Source organism: Pleurodeles waltl, chromosome 4_1, assembly GCF_031143425.1.
Source record: "Pleurodeles waltl isolate 20211129_DDA chromosome 4_1, aPleWal1.hap1.20221129, whole genome shotgun sequence".
Lineage (NCBI taxonomy): Eukaryota > Metazoa > Chordata > Amphibia > Caudata > Salamandridae > Pleurodeles > Pleurodeles waltl.
In genome coordinates this window covers 192,880,742-192,893,949 of record NC_090442.1, presented here as the reverse complement: position 1 = coordinate 192,893,949, position 13,208 = coordinate 192,880,742, and the positions used below count along the sequence as shown (strand labels likewise).

The 13,208-nt window shown below is 45.9% G+C and overlaps 1 protein-coding gene across 5 annotated transcripts in view; it reads right to left on the bottom strand.

Moving 5' to 3' along the window:
• The window catches only part of LOC138287551 (adenosine deaminase 2-like), a 214,764-nt gene that overhangs the window by 40,383 nt on the left and 161,173 nt on the right, over positions 1-13,208 (bottom strand). For 4 of the 5 annotated variants that reach the window (XM_069228068.1, XM_069228065.1, XM_069228067.1 and 1 more), the window contains 2 exons: positions 9,232-9,340; positions 1,239-1,396 (listed from right to left, as the gene is read on the bottom strand). In XM_069228068.1, coding sequence (XP_069084169.1) covers positions 1,239-1,396; positions 9,232-9,340 — 267 coding nt within the window. Of the gene's footprint in view, positions 1-293; positions 994-1,238; positions 1,397-9,231; positions 9,341-13,208 lie in introns of those variants that run through there. The other variant, XM_069228069.1, reaches the window with a different exon arrangement.

The window sequence follows — 13,208 nt, the reverse complement described above, 5'->3', positions numbered from 1 at the left end:
AGTGCCGCTTTAGATATTAGCTCCATCTTCCAGGTCTGAAATTCAACATTGCACTGTGTTGATTCGGGACCCCTGCTTATCAACCCTCTCCATTACTTGGTCCAATCAGATTGCTAAGAGATCAATTTCACCATCTATCTCCTTCAGGCTTGCACTCATCTCCAGCAGTAGGGCTTTAATCTCAGAGTTCAACATGGCAACCCTGTCCAACTGCTCCTGACCTACCAGCAGCAATCCTGTATCCCTGTGCCCTCGCCGGACATTCCTCTGTTCAAAAAGGGTGCTCTATTTTTCCCATGGCACAGTAAGTATGCTCTGATATCAGTGACCTCTGCAGGTTTGTATGCACACATCTTCGTGTATTATTGCGCTTTGCTTAAACGATGACTCATCTGCAGTTCACATATCCCTGCTGTCATCTAGTGCCATTCAACGACCCTCAGCACATGAACCAACCCCACATTCAGGTTAGCAGAGGGGTGTGCAGCTCTTACCTCCCAAGTTTTGCCAACAAAATCTGGCAACTGAGGTCCGACCTCTCAGCATCCTGTCTGGTATTCTCAGTCACTCACACCCTCCAGTAAGTGTTAGGTCTCCATCAGTACCTACCCACGCAGGGAGCCTTCATGTCAGTATAATGGCAGGTCGGGTATCACTGTCCCGCGTTCGGGTCACAATCTCCAAAATGGTGTATGGCAGCCAAGGTTCAGTCGTCTTACTTCACCAATAGTTCTATGTCTCCTCCCCGATCAGAAGGCTAACCTTCCTGCTCTTCAGGAATACTGCACGGTATCAGTTCCCACTAAACTTGTCGGAGCCGGAGCAGGGCTGACCCCGGGCTCACTGGCGGTTCCTGTCCCCGCTGGGGGCTCCGATGCTGCACACAGTGCACTCAGCAGCAGCCGCCTCACAAAGCGGGCACCTGTCTCTGCTCCTGAAGCAGCAAGCTGCACTTCACCGCCATCTTCTTTTGGCAATTCCAGATTGCAGGGTCTGTGAGAGAGGAAAGGATTAATGTCGGATTATAGGGGAAGGAGCTAGAGTGCCGCATTTATGTGGCCAACTTGGACGGTGGGCTCCCACGACCCCAAATCATACAGTTTATAAAGTGAGAAAGCAGACTTTGAGCTCAGCATTTAGATCTTTGCTTCCTGGAGCCCCTCCACTCACCTCTTCCTATCGTACACCCTCTTTATTGGCTGTCATTTAGTTGCCCCATTTGCTCAAACGGCCCATACCTGGTTGGAGATTGGACAGACTTCTAATGGGATAGCCATCTTCCTGGACAGTTCCCATGCCACTGGATGTTTCAGGATGGCAAATCCATGGCCTATACGAGTGGTGTTCAGCAACATTGCATCAAGGATGTTCTCATCGACCTCACGGCCTTGCCAGTCTGTAGGGAAAAAAGGCGGAGAAGCAATAAAATTATAAATATTGAAAATTATCAGAGAATTTTTGATATATTGTTCTGGGAAAAGGGTGACAGCAGATGGACAACATGTTCTTTCAATCAACCCATCATTTTGTACATTTTTTGGTGTGAAGTGTTAACAAGACTGTACAACTGTAAAGCCTTTAAAGATGTTCCTTTTTTCTTTGCGTACATAGAAGATGAAGAATCTTGGCTTCCCCTAGAGTCCAGATCTGTTCCACACGGCAAATCAGAAATTCCAGTCCCTTCAGTCTGCCAGCCTATTCTTTATCCTTTTCCAAAAACCAGGATAAACTCTACCCCCTCCTAACTCGTCTGCATCATGGAAAATCCAGTAAGTAATGTATCCCCTTAGCGTACCAGGTCCTCCACAACTGATGGGATGCTGGCAATTACAAAGGGTGTGCTCCTGAATCCCACCCGCCACTTGATCTTACCCCTTGTGTCAAACTGGGTCAGGATTTGAGATTCCCACCTTTCTTATGAAATGCTAAGATCTGATTAGTGGGAAAGTGATCAGTTTGTCTTAATCTCTTCCACCTGTCCCACTAAATAAGTCAAACTCTGCCTATGGTAGCATCTGCCTGCTCTGCATTGTGGCCATCACAGTTGAGAATGCCCCTGACTGGACTGTTGTTCGGCTATCATGGGGTATATGGGTCTCAGATGCTCATAAAGATGGCACTGGCCAGAAAGGATATTGGTCTGACTTTTGTGCAAGTGGCTGACTCACTGTCCTGCCGATTAGTACTGCTGTCATGCCCACAAGGGTCACCTTGAACGCAACTCTGTTTCTTGCTAGGTTTCGAACTCACAAGCGATGGACAGCATGAGAAGCGGTAAGAAAGGCAGATAGTTCGAGGTATTGCCATGGTCAGGGTACCCACAGTATCAAATAAATGAAAGAAAAATGAAAGCCACAGAATCAATAAGGAATAGGGCACAAAGGAATTAGTAAAACGAAGACAGCAACGGAATAAAAAGGTAGAAGAGCTGTGGAAAATGGATAGGAAGAGAAAGGAGAGAAAGCGGTGCTAAAGGAACAGTCTAGTAAGTAAGGAAGAAAGTGGAAAGGTGAGTGGATGATGTGTAGGCCGTAAAAGTGTTGGGAAAGAGATATGAATATAGAAAAAAGTTGGAGCAAAAGGATATCAAAAGAGGGTAGAGATGGGGATGATTGATAAAAAGACATTGAAGCAAAGAGTAGAGGGAAGGAAGATGAGAAGAGCAAAGAAAGAGGCAGCTGTTACAAAAGGGGAAGAGGTAGAGACAGAAGGAAAAACATATTTTGGGAATTTCCCTGTGTCCCTCCTCATTACCTCAAAATCACTCTTCCTTATCCTAGTCATTAGAGACTAGAAATTAAAGCCCTGCTTAGCCTACTGGCTTTCTCCTGTTCTGTCATGTTTTTCTGGAGTTTGTCTCAGACATCTTCTCTTACTTGGCAGATGTTTATGCCGTCTTCTTTGGTGGTAGTTTGAGGGATTCAGACAGGTCCAGGCATGGGAGTTGTGGCTTCCTGGACTCAGGCTTCAGGGTAGGATGTCAAAGTTATAACCGGAGTACTTACCAACAATCTTCTTTATTCCTAATTGTACTCTTCCTTGTCCCTGTCACTAGGATCTACACGCACTTCCCTTTGACTGATAGGGCCTTCGGGAGAGGCTTGGATATGGCAGGAGAGACCTATTCAGCTCAGTCTAGCTCTTAAAGTTTCAGCATGTTTCTTGAGTTGCCGTACAGGAGGTGGGATGTACTTAGGAGTAATAACTAGGAGGAGGAATAGTAGGATTTGGAGCCATGTACATTATTGGTTAGTAATCATGGCTTAAGTGCTCTCCAAGAGGTTACGATCTACGAAACTGGTGTCAGCACAAATGGAGATTTGGTTTGTTTTTCCTTATTGAAAATATCATCTCTAACTACAACACAAAAGGGACCTGCTCTGTCTGCTTAGCAGTGGTTAAAAATGGTAATACACGTCTCAAAACATATGTTTTGAAGGAATAGACATGCTACATTAAACTAAATGAATTCAGATTGTGATGCACTTGTATCATACTGTAATATATTTATGGCACTACATAAATTACAAAAAAGGAGAGGTTGGGAGCCAAAAAGTTAGGGAGGAAACACTGGGTGAGAAAAAAAAGAGGAAAATGGAGAGAGTAAAACTGAGGACAGAGAAAGCTGAGAAAATGAGATAGGCAGAGAGACAACCTGGGTGTGTTTCTAGCTGATAATTGCATGCTGACATGTATTCTTAAGATAAAACCCCAACACAGAGAAGAAGTATATCTTCAATCATACATTATTGCAAAGGAAACAAAGGTGTGCATTCTACATCTACTCAAAAACGTATGAAGGATTTTCCGGTTACTGAAGCATCTTCATATACCTATAAAAATGGGTTAGGAACGAACATACTGATGCAGGTGAGGGGTTTGTGTGTTTATATTTTCACTTGCATTGCAAAGAACTACTTATTTATTTATTTGCAAATTCACTGATTTTGTATAACATAAATATATGAAAGAACAAGTTACTTACCATTGGTAACGTTCTTTCTGGTGGTTACTCTAATTAAAAGCAGAGTCCTCACTTCTGGAGAATCCCCAGACACCATACTGCAAGATTTTTCAGCATAGTCCCTCTGCGCCCATAGGTGGTGGTGTGCAGTTCTGCGTCTACACAGCTCTGCCCTGAAGTGACAGCTGGAGCTGCATATATGCACACTGATGGCAGTTTCTTTCTGGACACTGTCCATGCCTCAGATGCAAAGCCCAAAACCCAACTGTTCATGCCAATGTGCAGATCTCTAATTTGGGACCTTTAAAGATGGAAAAGAGTTTGTTTCACAGAATGCGGTAAAGAATCTGCACCTGGATAGATCAACCACCAGAAAGAGGGCTACCAAAGTTAAGCAACTTTTCCTTCTGATGGATACTTCTAACCGCATATTCCTCACCTTTAGAATAGATACCAAAGCAGTTCCTTGCCAAATGATGGGTCAGTGGAATTATTCAGACCAAAAAGTCCTGCAGCACCAAACAGCCAAAATACTCTTCCTGGTTGCTGTTAAGGCAGCAGTACTTTGTAAATGTGTTCACTGATGCCAAAGCCGCTGTCTGACAAATATGCAGCACCCTGAGTGCCAACGCAGTGGTAGCAGCCTTGGCCCTAATGGAATGAGCCCTCAACCCTTTTGGAGGCTGCTTCTCGGCCACTGCATAGTAGATCTTAATGCAGAGGACTACGGAGTTCTTTTCTGCACTACACTGCCTTGCATTTCTTTCCTTCATATGGATCAAGCCTTTGAGAAATCACTTCACAGCAGATGATTTGAAAAAGGACAGCTGGTCCAGTAAACACATCCAACAGTTTGGCCTATAATGGGTCTGCAGTGCGACTGCCACACCTTGCCTCCAATCTGCCCCAGAGTTCACAGATTTTGTAGAAGGACGCCTTGCTGCAAGGGTGACATCCACTACTTCAGGAGGGAGATCAAATGTGGCCAGCTGCTGCAACTCAATCTCCAGGCATGAGGGTGTTGATTACAAAGGCCTGGGTTCAGGGCTTTGCCCTGCTGCTGGGACAGTAGGTCTTACCAGAGGGGAGGCCTGTTTAAAGGACATACGCTCAAGCACAAAGGTTCAGGATACCACAAAATTTTACATACCAATCTAGAGCCACGGCGATGACTTGGGCTCGGTCTGTCCGGATCTTCTTGAGGACTCTGGGCAGGAGTGGTATTGGCAGGAAGGCATACAGGAGTTCCAAGTTTAACTTGAGGTGGAATGAGTGACCAAGTGACAGATGTCTTGGAAAGTCCAAAGCACAGAAACAAAGACATTGCTGCTTGTGCTCAGGAGGTGACGAATAGATCAAGCCAAGGTTCTCCACATTTGTGGAAGAGACGTTGTGCCACCGAATCCCTTGGTGGTCCAGCCACTTCCAGAGGTGCAAGGCCTTGTGGCACAGGGTCCTAGACAACCACCTCGCTATGTTTGTTGCAGTGCCACATGGTGGTGGTGTTGTCTGTGAGCACCTGTACTATTCTCTCCTTGCTGGATGGAAGGAAGACTTTCAGCACCAAGAAGGTGGCCCCCAGCTCCAGAACACTGATGTGGAGCCACTACTCCACCAGAGACCAGAGGCCTCTGACCTCCACCTCTCCCAGATGTCTGCCCCAACTCAGAAGCAATGCACCAGTAACCCCTCTCAGTTGCAGGTGGGGAAGGGTGAGGGGTCTGCCACAGACCCAATCTTGGTCCAGAAAACATCACTGCAGATTCTTTGCATTCTCCTTCTGAAATCTGAACGTGGTTGGAGAGGTCCCCTTGATGCTGGGCTCTCTGGGACTTCAGATCCCACAGCAGCGCCCGCATACATGCTCAACCAGCAGGGTGCAGGAGTGCATCAGTCCCAACAGCCTCAGCGCTGATCTCACTGAAATCCAGAACTCAGGCTAAAAGATCAGGATCACAGCCTGGACTATCTTTCCTGGGGGACAGGCACAACATTGACCCATATCCAGAATGGCTATGATGAAGGGGGTCATCTGATAAGGAGTTAGGTGTGACAAGTTGATAGTGAACCCCAAAGATGACATGAGGTTTGCTGTAGTCTGAAGATGGTTAGCGACTGTCAGGGGTCAGCCCGCCTTCAACAACCAGTCATTGAGGGTAGGGGAAGTCTGGCACATTGTCATCATAATACATTTTTTTATGTTGGAAGATCACAGGGCCACCCTCATCATATCTGATGAAGGCCCTATTTCCAAAAGGCAAGTTTCTCATGTTTCAGCTTTCTGGAAGCCACAAGGAATTTACCCAGCAAGACTTGTATTGTGGGATACAGGACAATTTGGAGGAGATTATGAACCAATGTGCAATAAACTAGAGAGGAACTGGCATGTTTATGTTTCTTGTATATTGTGCACATGTGACAAAATCAGTAATTTCTAGGTGAGAAAAAAGTAGAGAAGAAAACTCATTAGATACCATTAAACAGTGAATACAAAATCCTGCAGACAGAATTGCCTTCAAATCTGACCAAAGAGCAGTAGGAAATAGCTGTGGTATAGCTCATCTTAAAGGCTGCTTCACAAAGCAGACATCTGAATTATAACCTGCAGTACCCTCTATGTCTCATACCTGAGGGTCGCAGAACTAGCCTGTTTCCACGACCTGCCTGCAGGACACGGTATATTGCTGGACATTAGTAGTTGTGGGCTGATCTATAAATATATGTAAATTTGAGATGCAGTGCCCTGAATGTTTTTTCTGCTCGAATAACAGAGATAGTCAGGGCGTAACAAAGTCCCCCACAGCCCCTGTAGTGCACTCCCCCCCCCCCCCCCCCCCGGGCTGCAGGGTGCCACTCAGCACAGTACACTGTGCACGGTTGGCAGGCCCCTACCTGAGTCCAGGGGGAATGGGGCCCCCTACATGCACTTTGCAGGGGGGCCTCTAAGTTTTTTTACCCCACTGGAGCTAGTGGATGAAACTTAATGAGCTGGGAATCTGGGTCACTTTTAAATAAAAAGAAAATCCAATGAGCTACCAGATTGTGTTCAGATGAATGTATCCGTAGCTGATAAACTTGGAATCTGGTGAAGAGAGATACTTAAAAACCACACTAGATTATGGCAGGATTGATAAAAGTGAACAAAACGTGAAGAATGTTACCTGATCCATGAGTCATCCTGTCCGTGCCCATGCCTGGCCAACAATTTAATATATGTGTGTGTGTACTGCAGATTAAGCAAATACCCTTGTGAATTAAAGGAAAGAACGCATAAATCTGTGTTCTTGTTCCATTAGCCTTCATCAGACTCTGCCAGAGTTTGTAATATGTTGCTTCCCCTCTGCACTAGGAGAAACAGCTCGTGTCATCCTTGCCAGCAAACAATTTATATGCATTGCTTTTCATGCTACTACTTAACCTCTCGCTTATCTGAGCCTCAAGTGTTTTCACTTCAGGACATCTGCATAAATGTTCTGTTTCCCTGCCAAAGAAGGACAAGTAGGAAAATCTCATGCTTCTGTGGTCACTTTGACAGTAACATGACCCCATTGTGTTCAAGCCATATTTTGAGACTTCCTTCCTCCTATGCATCATGGACGGAATTACATCTTTCATGATCAAGACCTTCTTGTCCAGTTCTTGAGCTACTGATGTCTGATGAGCATCATTTGACCTCACTGGTACCACAGGCAATTGATTAGAATCTCTCCTAAGTCATGTAATGAAATGCCTTTGTTCATCATTATTCGATGGTCTAACTGGGAACATTTTGCTCTTTTTGAACAAACGTCTCTTAGCAGACTTGTTGCAGCGTTTGAAATTAGTGTTAGACAAGGGTGGGAGGGTAACTGACCTTTGTTGTCTCAACCTGTTTCATCCAAATGTAACAGAAGGAAACTTTTTCTCTGGAGGGAGGGCAAGGTTCAATGATCCTATATTTACTACATCTCTTATGGAACCCGGTCTATGACAGTGAGTTCATTTTGTAATGATAGTGGAGAGTCTCTCCATTTTTGGAGCTTTATTAACTAACATAAGCCACTACAACTTTTTTTACCCTATTTGGAGCCACATACCAGCCTTTCCATAAAACCTAAGATTACTCTAAGGAATCTAGTTTTCTAAAGCACTCAGACCATTAGTATCACAATCCTGACTCTTGGCACTAGTGACACAAACCATCTGCCATTAGCCTCAGTGTGGAATGATGGATCAAAGTGTTTACAGAGACTCGCTAGCGGTATTAAGCAGTAATTAAATTGAAAGGAAAACTCTAAATCCAACATAAGGTTATAGCATGCAGAGAAAAAAATCCCACAGTCTCACCTCTGTGCATTCTCACACTGACTTCACCACTTGCCAGCACTAGATCAACCAAGAGCACTGCTGCTTCATTGCTCACCAGCACTAGGTGCACCAAGGGCATCCCTGAGTTCACCGCTCACCAGCACTAGGCACACCAAGGGCATCACTCTCACCAGCACTAGGTCCACCAAGGGCATCACCGACATCACCGCCGACCATCCCTAGGTACACCAAGGGCATTGCTACCTTCACCACTCACCAGCACTAAGTGTACCAAGGGCATCACTGATTTCATCATTCACCAGAATTTAGGGGCACATCAAGATTCAGAGTTCCAAAAGGCCACAAATACACGTAGAAAGATAAACGTAACCAGTTAACCACTTACAGTAATGGTCAAAATATTATGTCCTATGGCTACCAGTACCACCTCTGTCAATCAGACCTAATTCTTTTAATGGGATGAGGAGCTGTCTGTTAATGAAAGTATGTTCCTACTGAGTGCAGAGGCCCATTATGCAAACATTTTCCAGGTAGAACGTAGAACGGACATGAATCGTATGGTACTAGTAGTAACTATCCAATTGCAGAACTTGAATGAGTAGCAACTCGTTTCACATAAGCTAACAAAAATTAAAAAAAATACCTGGATACATCTGTTTCGTACTAGAGATCGAGACATAGGCGTGAATGTTTTCTGACCACCAAGATTGTGCTATGTATATTCTGTAATTTACAGGATAAAAAAAAAATTATGAACAATACATGGGGCACGTCTTCACTCATATATTTTAACATACTTGAATTCTGCTAGAGTCCACACAATTCAGCCAGGGTTCACACTTGTTTCATCTCACAATGCATCTCTCTTAGTGGCACAACGTCCACCCACTGCTTCTTCTCTGGTGCTTCACGATGCCGTACACTTTGAGTGAAAGGTTACACAGTGCCCCTGTACTTACTAGTCTCACCAGCATGGAAGAAGTAAGGCAGGTCTGCTCCTTGGGAGGCAGGTATTTGCAGGGCATCCTTAAAGAACCATAGAGGGTGTCCCTTGTCTTCCTCACCAACCTGTGAAGAAGAAGGGGAGCATCTTTATGTACACTCCATGCAGCACCTTATCTGTTACTATCCATTTTAGGAGCACTCCACACTGTAAACCATGATAGGAAGCAAAGCAGATGCTGGATGAACAGGAGACCTGCATCTTAAAAGGCTAACTTCGTGAGACCAACTAGACCAGATCCTATTTTCTTTTATTGACTTGTGTTAGAATATACTGCAACCAGGATTTACAGTTTCAAAATCCCTATTCCTCCTCAAAGATGAAAGACGAAGCATCACTATTTATGTCAATATTTTATTGGAAGATTAGAGATATAGTATAACACAGAGGGGCTCACCCACTTCAGCAGCACGTTCCCTTGAAAAGGCATTATTTGATTTGTCTCTATCTTTAACCTCGTGGACAGATTTGCATAAAAGTTGGCAATCGTTTAGCACAGTCAACTAAAGTTCAGAATGCCAGGTTTTGTGATGATCCATCTTGGGGAAAAAGCTAAATGGGATTGGGGTGAAAAAAGATGTGTTTTCCCATTTTAGTTTCAAATAGGAGATTTTGCTCACTCCTACAGCCTAAACTGCAGAGTGTATTTACCCCAAACATGGAATGATAATAATATAAAACTTTACTCAGAATGTCTTCTTTTGTTACTCTGATCTAATGATTCGAAATATAAGCATTTTAAAAGTAGCCTAGCGGGTTTTAACGGAGAACATTTTTATATATCTTTGCCAATTAAAATTACGAGTCACACCTCACAACTCCAAACCCAAAGCCAGCAACATCGAACCCACTCACACACAAAACCTCTGCGACTACCTCTCCAACCACTTCCACCTCAAAATCTTAGACATACACAACAGCTTCACACCACCAGCACTCACCACCCCCACCACTGACACGACCAACAACAACTCACCCCCCCAACCTACTACACACCTGGGCCCCTACCAACAACGAAGAAAACGAAAAAACGATGAACTCCATCCACTCAGGCTCCCCCTCGGACCCCTGCCCCCACCGCATTTTCAACAAGGCCAGCCAACCATCGCTCCCATGCTTTGCGCCGTAATCAACAGCTCTTTCAACGCGCCACCTTCCCAGACTCCTGGAAGCACGCAGAAGTAACCGCACTCCTGAAAAAGCCCAAAGCTGACCCGGATGACCTCACCAACTACCGCCCAATTTCTCTTCTCCCCTTCCCCGTCAAGGTCGCTGAGAAGTTAGTGAACACCCACCGCCTCACTTCCTAGAGGAAAACAACGCACAAGACGCCTCCCAGTCTGGATTCCGCAAGAACCACAGCACTGAGACCGCCCTCATCGCCTGTACTGACGATATCAGAACCAGAGCCGACAAGGGCGAGACCATCGCAGTCATTCTCCTGGACCTCTCCGCAGCCTTTGACACTGTCTGCCACCAAATACTCCACACACGCCTTTATGACGCAGGAATTCGACACAAGGCCCTGGACTGGCTCGCCTCCTTCCTCACCGAAAGAACCCAGAAAGTCCGCCTCGCTCCTTTCCACTCCTTTGCCACCAAGATCATCTGCGGAGTCCCCCAAGGGTCCCCCCTCAGCCCCACCCTTTTCAACATTTACATGGCTCCGCTCGCCAACATCCTCCGGCCACACGGGATCACCATCATATCCTACTCAGACGACACCCAGCTCGTCATCTCCCTCACCAGAATCCCTACCACTGCCAAAACCAACTTCCACTCCAGTCTCCTTGACACCGCCAAATGGATGACAGCAAGCCACCTCAAACTAAACTCCAACAAAACCGAAATCATCATCTTCGGCCCCAACAAAACAATATGGGACGACTCCTGGTGGCCCACCGCCCTAGGATCACCCCCAACACCCGCCACCCACGCACGCAACCTCAGCATCATCTTAGATTCTTCTTTCTCCATGACCCAGCAAATCAACGCCATAACCTCCTCCTGTTTCAACACCTTCCGCATGCTGCGAAAAACCTTCAAATGGATACCCATAGAGACCAGAAAGACCGTCACCCATGCACTCATCAGCAGCAGGCTAGACTATGGAAACGCCCTCTACGCTGGCACCACAGTCAAGCTTCAGTGAAAACGCCAGAGGATCCAGAACGCAGCCGCCCGCCTCATCCTGGACCTCCCACGCCATGAACACATCTCCTCCCACCTCAGATCCCTTCACTGGCTTCCGATCGACAAAAGGATCATCTTCAAAGTCCTCATCCACGCACACAAATCCCTCCACAACACTGGACCAGCCTACCTCAACGAAAGAGTGAACTTCCACACTCCCACTCGCCACCTCCACTCCGCCGTACTCGCACTCGCCACAGTCCCCCGCATCCAACGCGCCACCACGGGAGGCAGATCCTTCTCCTACCTCGCCCCCAAAACCTGGAATTCTCTCCCCACCAACCTCCGCAAGACTCAGGACCTCCTGTCTTTCAGAAAACACCTCAAGACATGGCTTTTTGAACAGTAATCGGCAGCCCCCTCATTTTCCTTTCTCCCCCCCCAGCGCCTTGAGACCCTTACGGGTGAGTAGCACACTCTATAATTTTTTTTAATTTGATTGATTGATTGATTGACTCCTGTCAATCACATTTAGAAGTGTTTGAGAACTGTGACTGGCTGGAGAGGTGCTCTGATAAATGTGTTTCCATAACCTTGAATCTCACGAGTTGGAATCAACTCATGAGTTTGGAGCTGAGGAAAATAATATTTTCACACCCATGGGGACTGCCCAGGGATATACCCGACACCAGGGATGTGCTGAGGGAGCCCAGAGGTGTGGAAAACTCAAGTACTACGGCAAGAAAAATAATGCGTAAATTTACCCGCGGCTTGGAATGAAAACAAGGTCTTAATCACGTGAGTGGCCATGTAAAGTAGTAGGAGTCTGCAATATTTGTGAAAAATCACAGGTCACATATGATTTGCGAGTTTCACAAAGGGTTAAAAAATAAAGAGAACATGTAGGGCAGAGAGAAGCAAGGAACAAAATGCACAGGGAGAGGCACACGCCTTGTGCTGCAGGGGATATACGCAGCAGGGATTGGCTTTCCCCAGACAGTTAACAGGGCCTAGTCAATATCAATTCCAATCACATCCCAGAACAAACTGAGAAAGGATGAACACTCCAGAATGGCAATAATCCATATAATGGCAGTCAGTGCCAATCACTGTGTTTCGGCTATGAAGAGTCTTTCTCAAGACAGAGGGCCTGATTATGACCTTGGCAGATGGGATACTCCGTCACAAATGTAACGGAAATCCCATCCGCAGTTTTACAAGTTCTATAGGATATAATGGAACTTGTAATACGGCAGGTGGGATATTCGTCACGTGTGTGTCAGAGTATCCCATCCGCCAAGGTCGTAATTAGGCCCAAAGTGTGCATATCATCCCTAGAACACATTGTAGGAAGGTAGCCCCTTTCTAGCCTTGTTATCCCCACTTTTGGCCTGTTTGTGAGTATATGTCAGGGTGTTTTTACTGTCTCACTGGGATCCTGCTAGCCAGGGCCCAGTGCTCATAGGGAAAACCCTATGTTGTCAGTGTGTTTCATATGTGTCACTGGGCTCCTGCTAGTCAGGACCCCAGTGCTCATAAGTTTGTGGCCTATATGTGTTCCCTGTGTGGTGCCTAACTGTATTACTGAGGCTCTGCTAACCAGAACCTCAGTGTTTTTGCTCTCTCTCTGCTTTACAATTGTCACTGCAGGCTAGTCACTAATTTTACCAATTCTCATTGGCACACTGGAACCCCCCTATAATTCCCTTGTATATGGTACCTAGGTACCCAGGGTATTGTGGTTCCAGGAGATCCCTATGGGCTGCAGCATTTCTTTTGCCACCCATAGGGAGCTCTGAC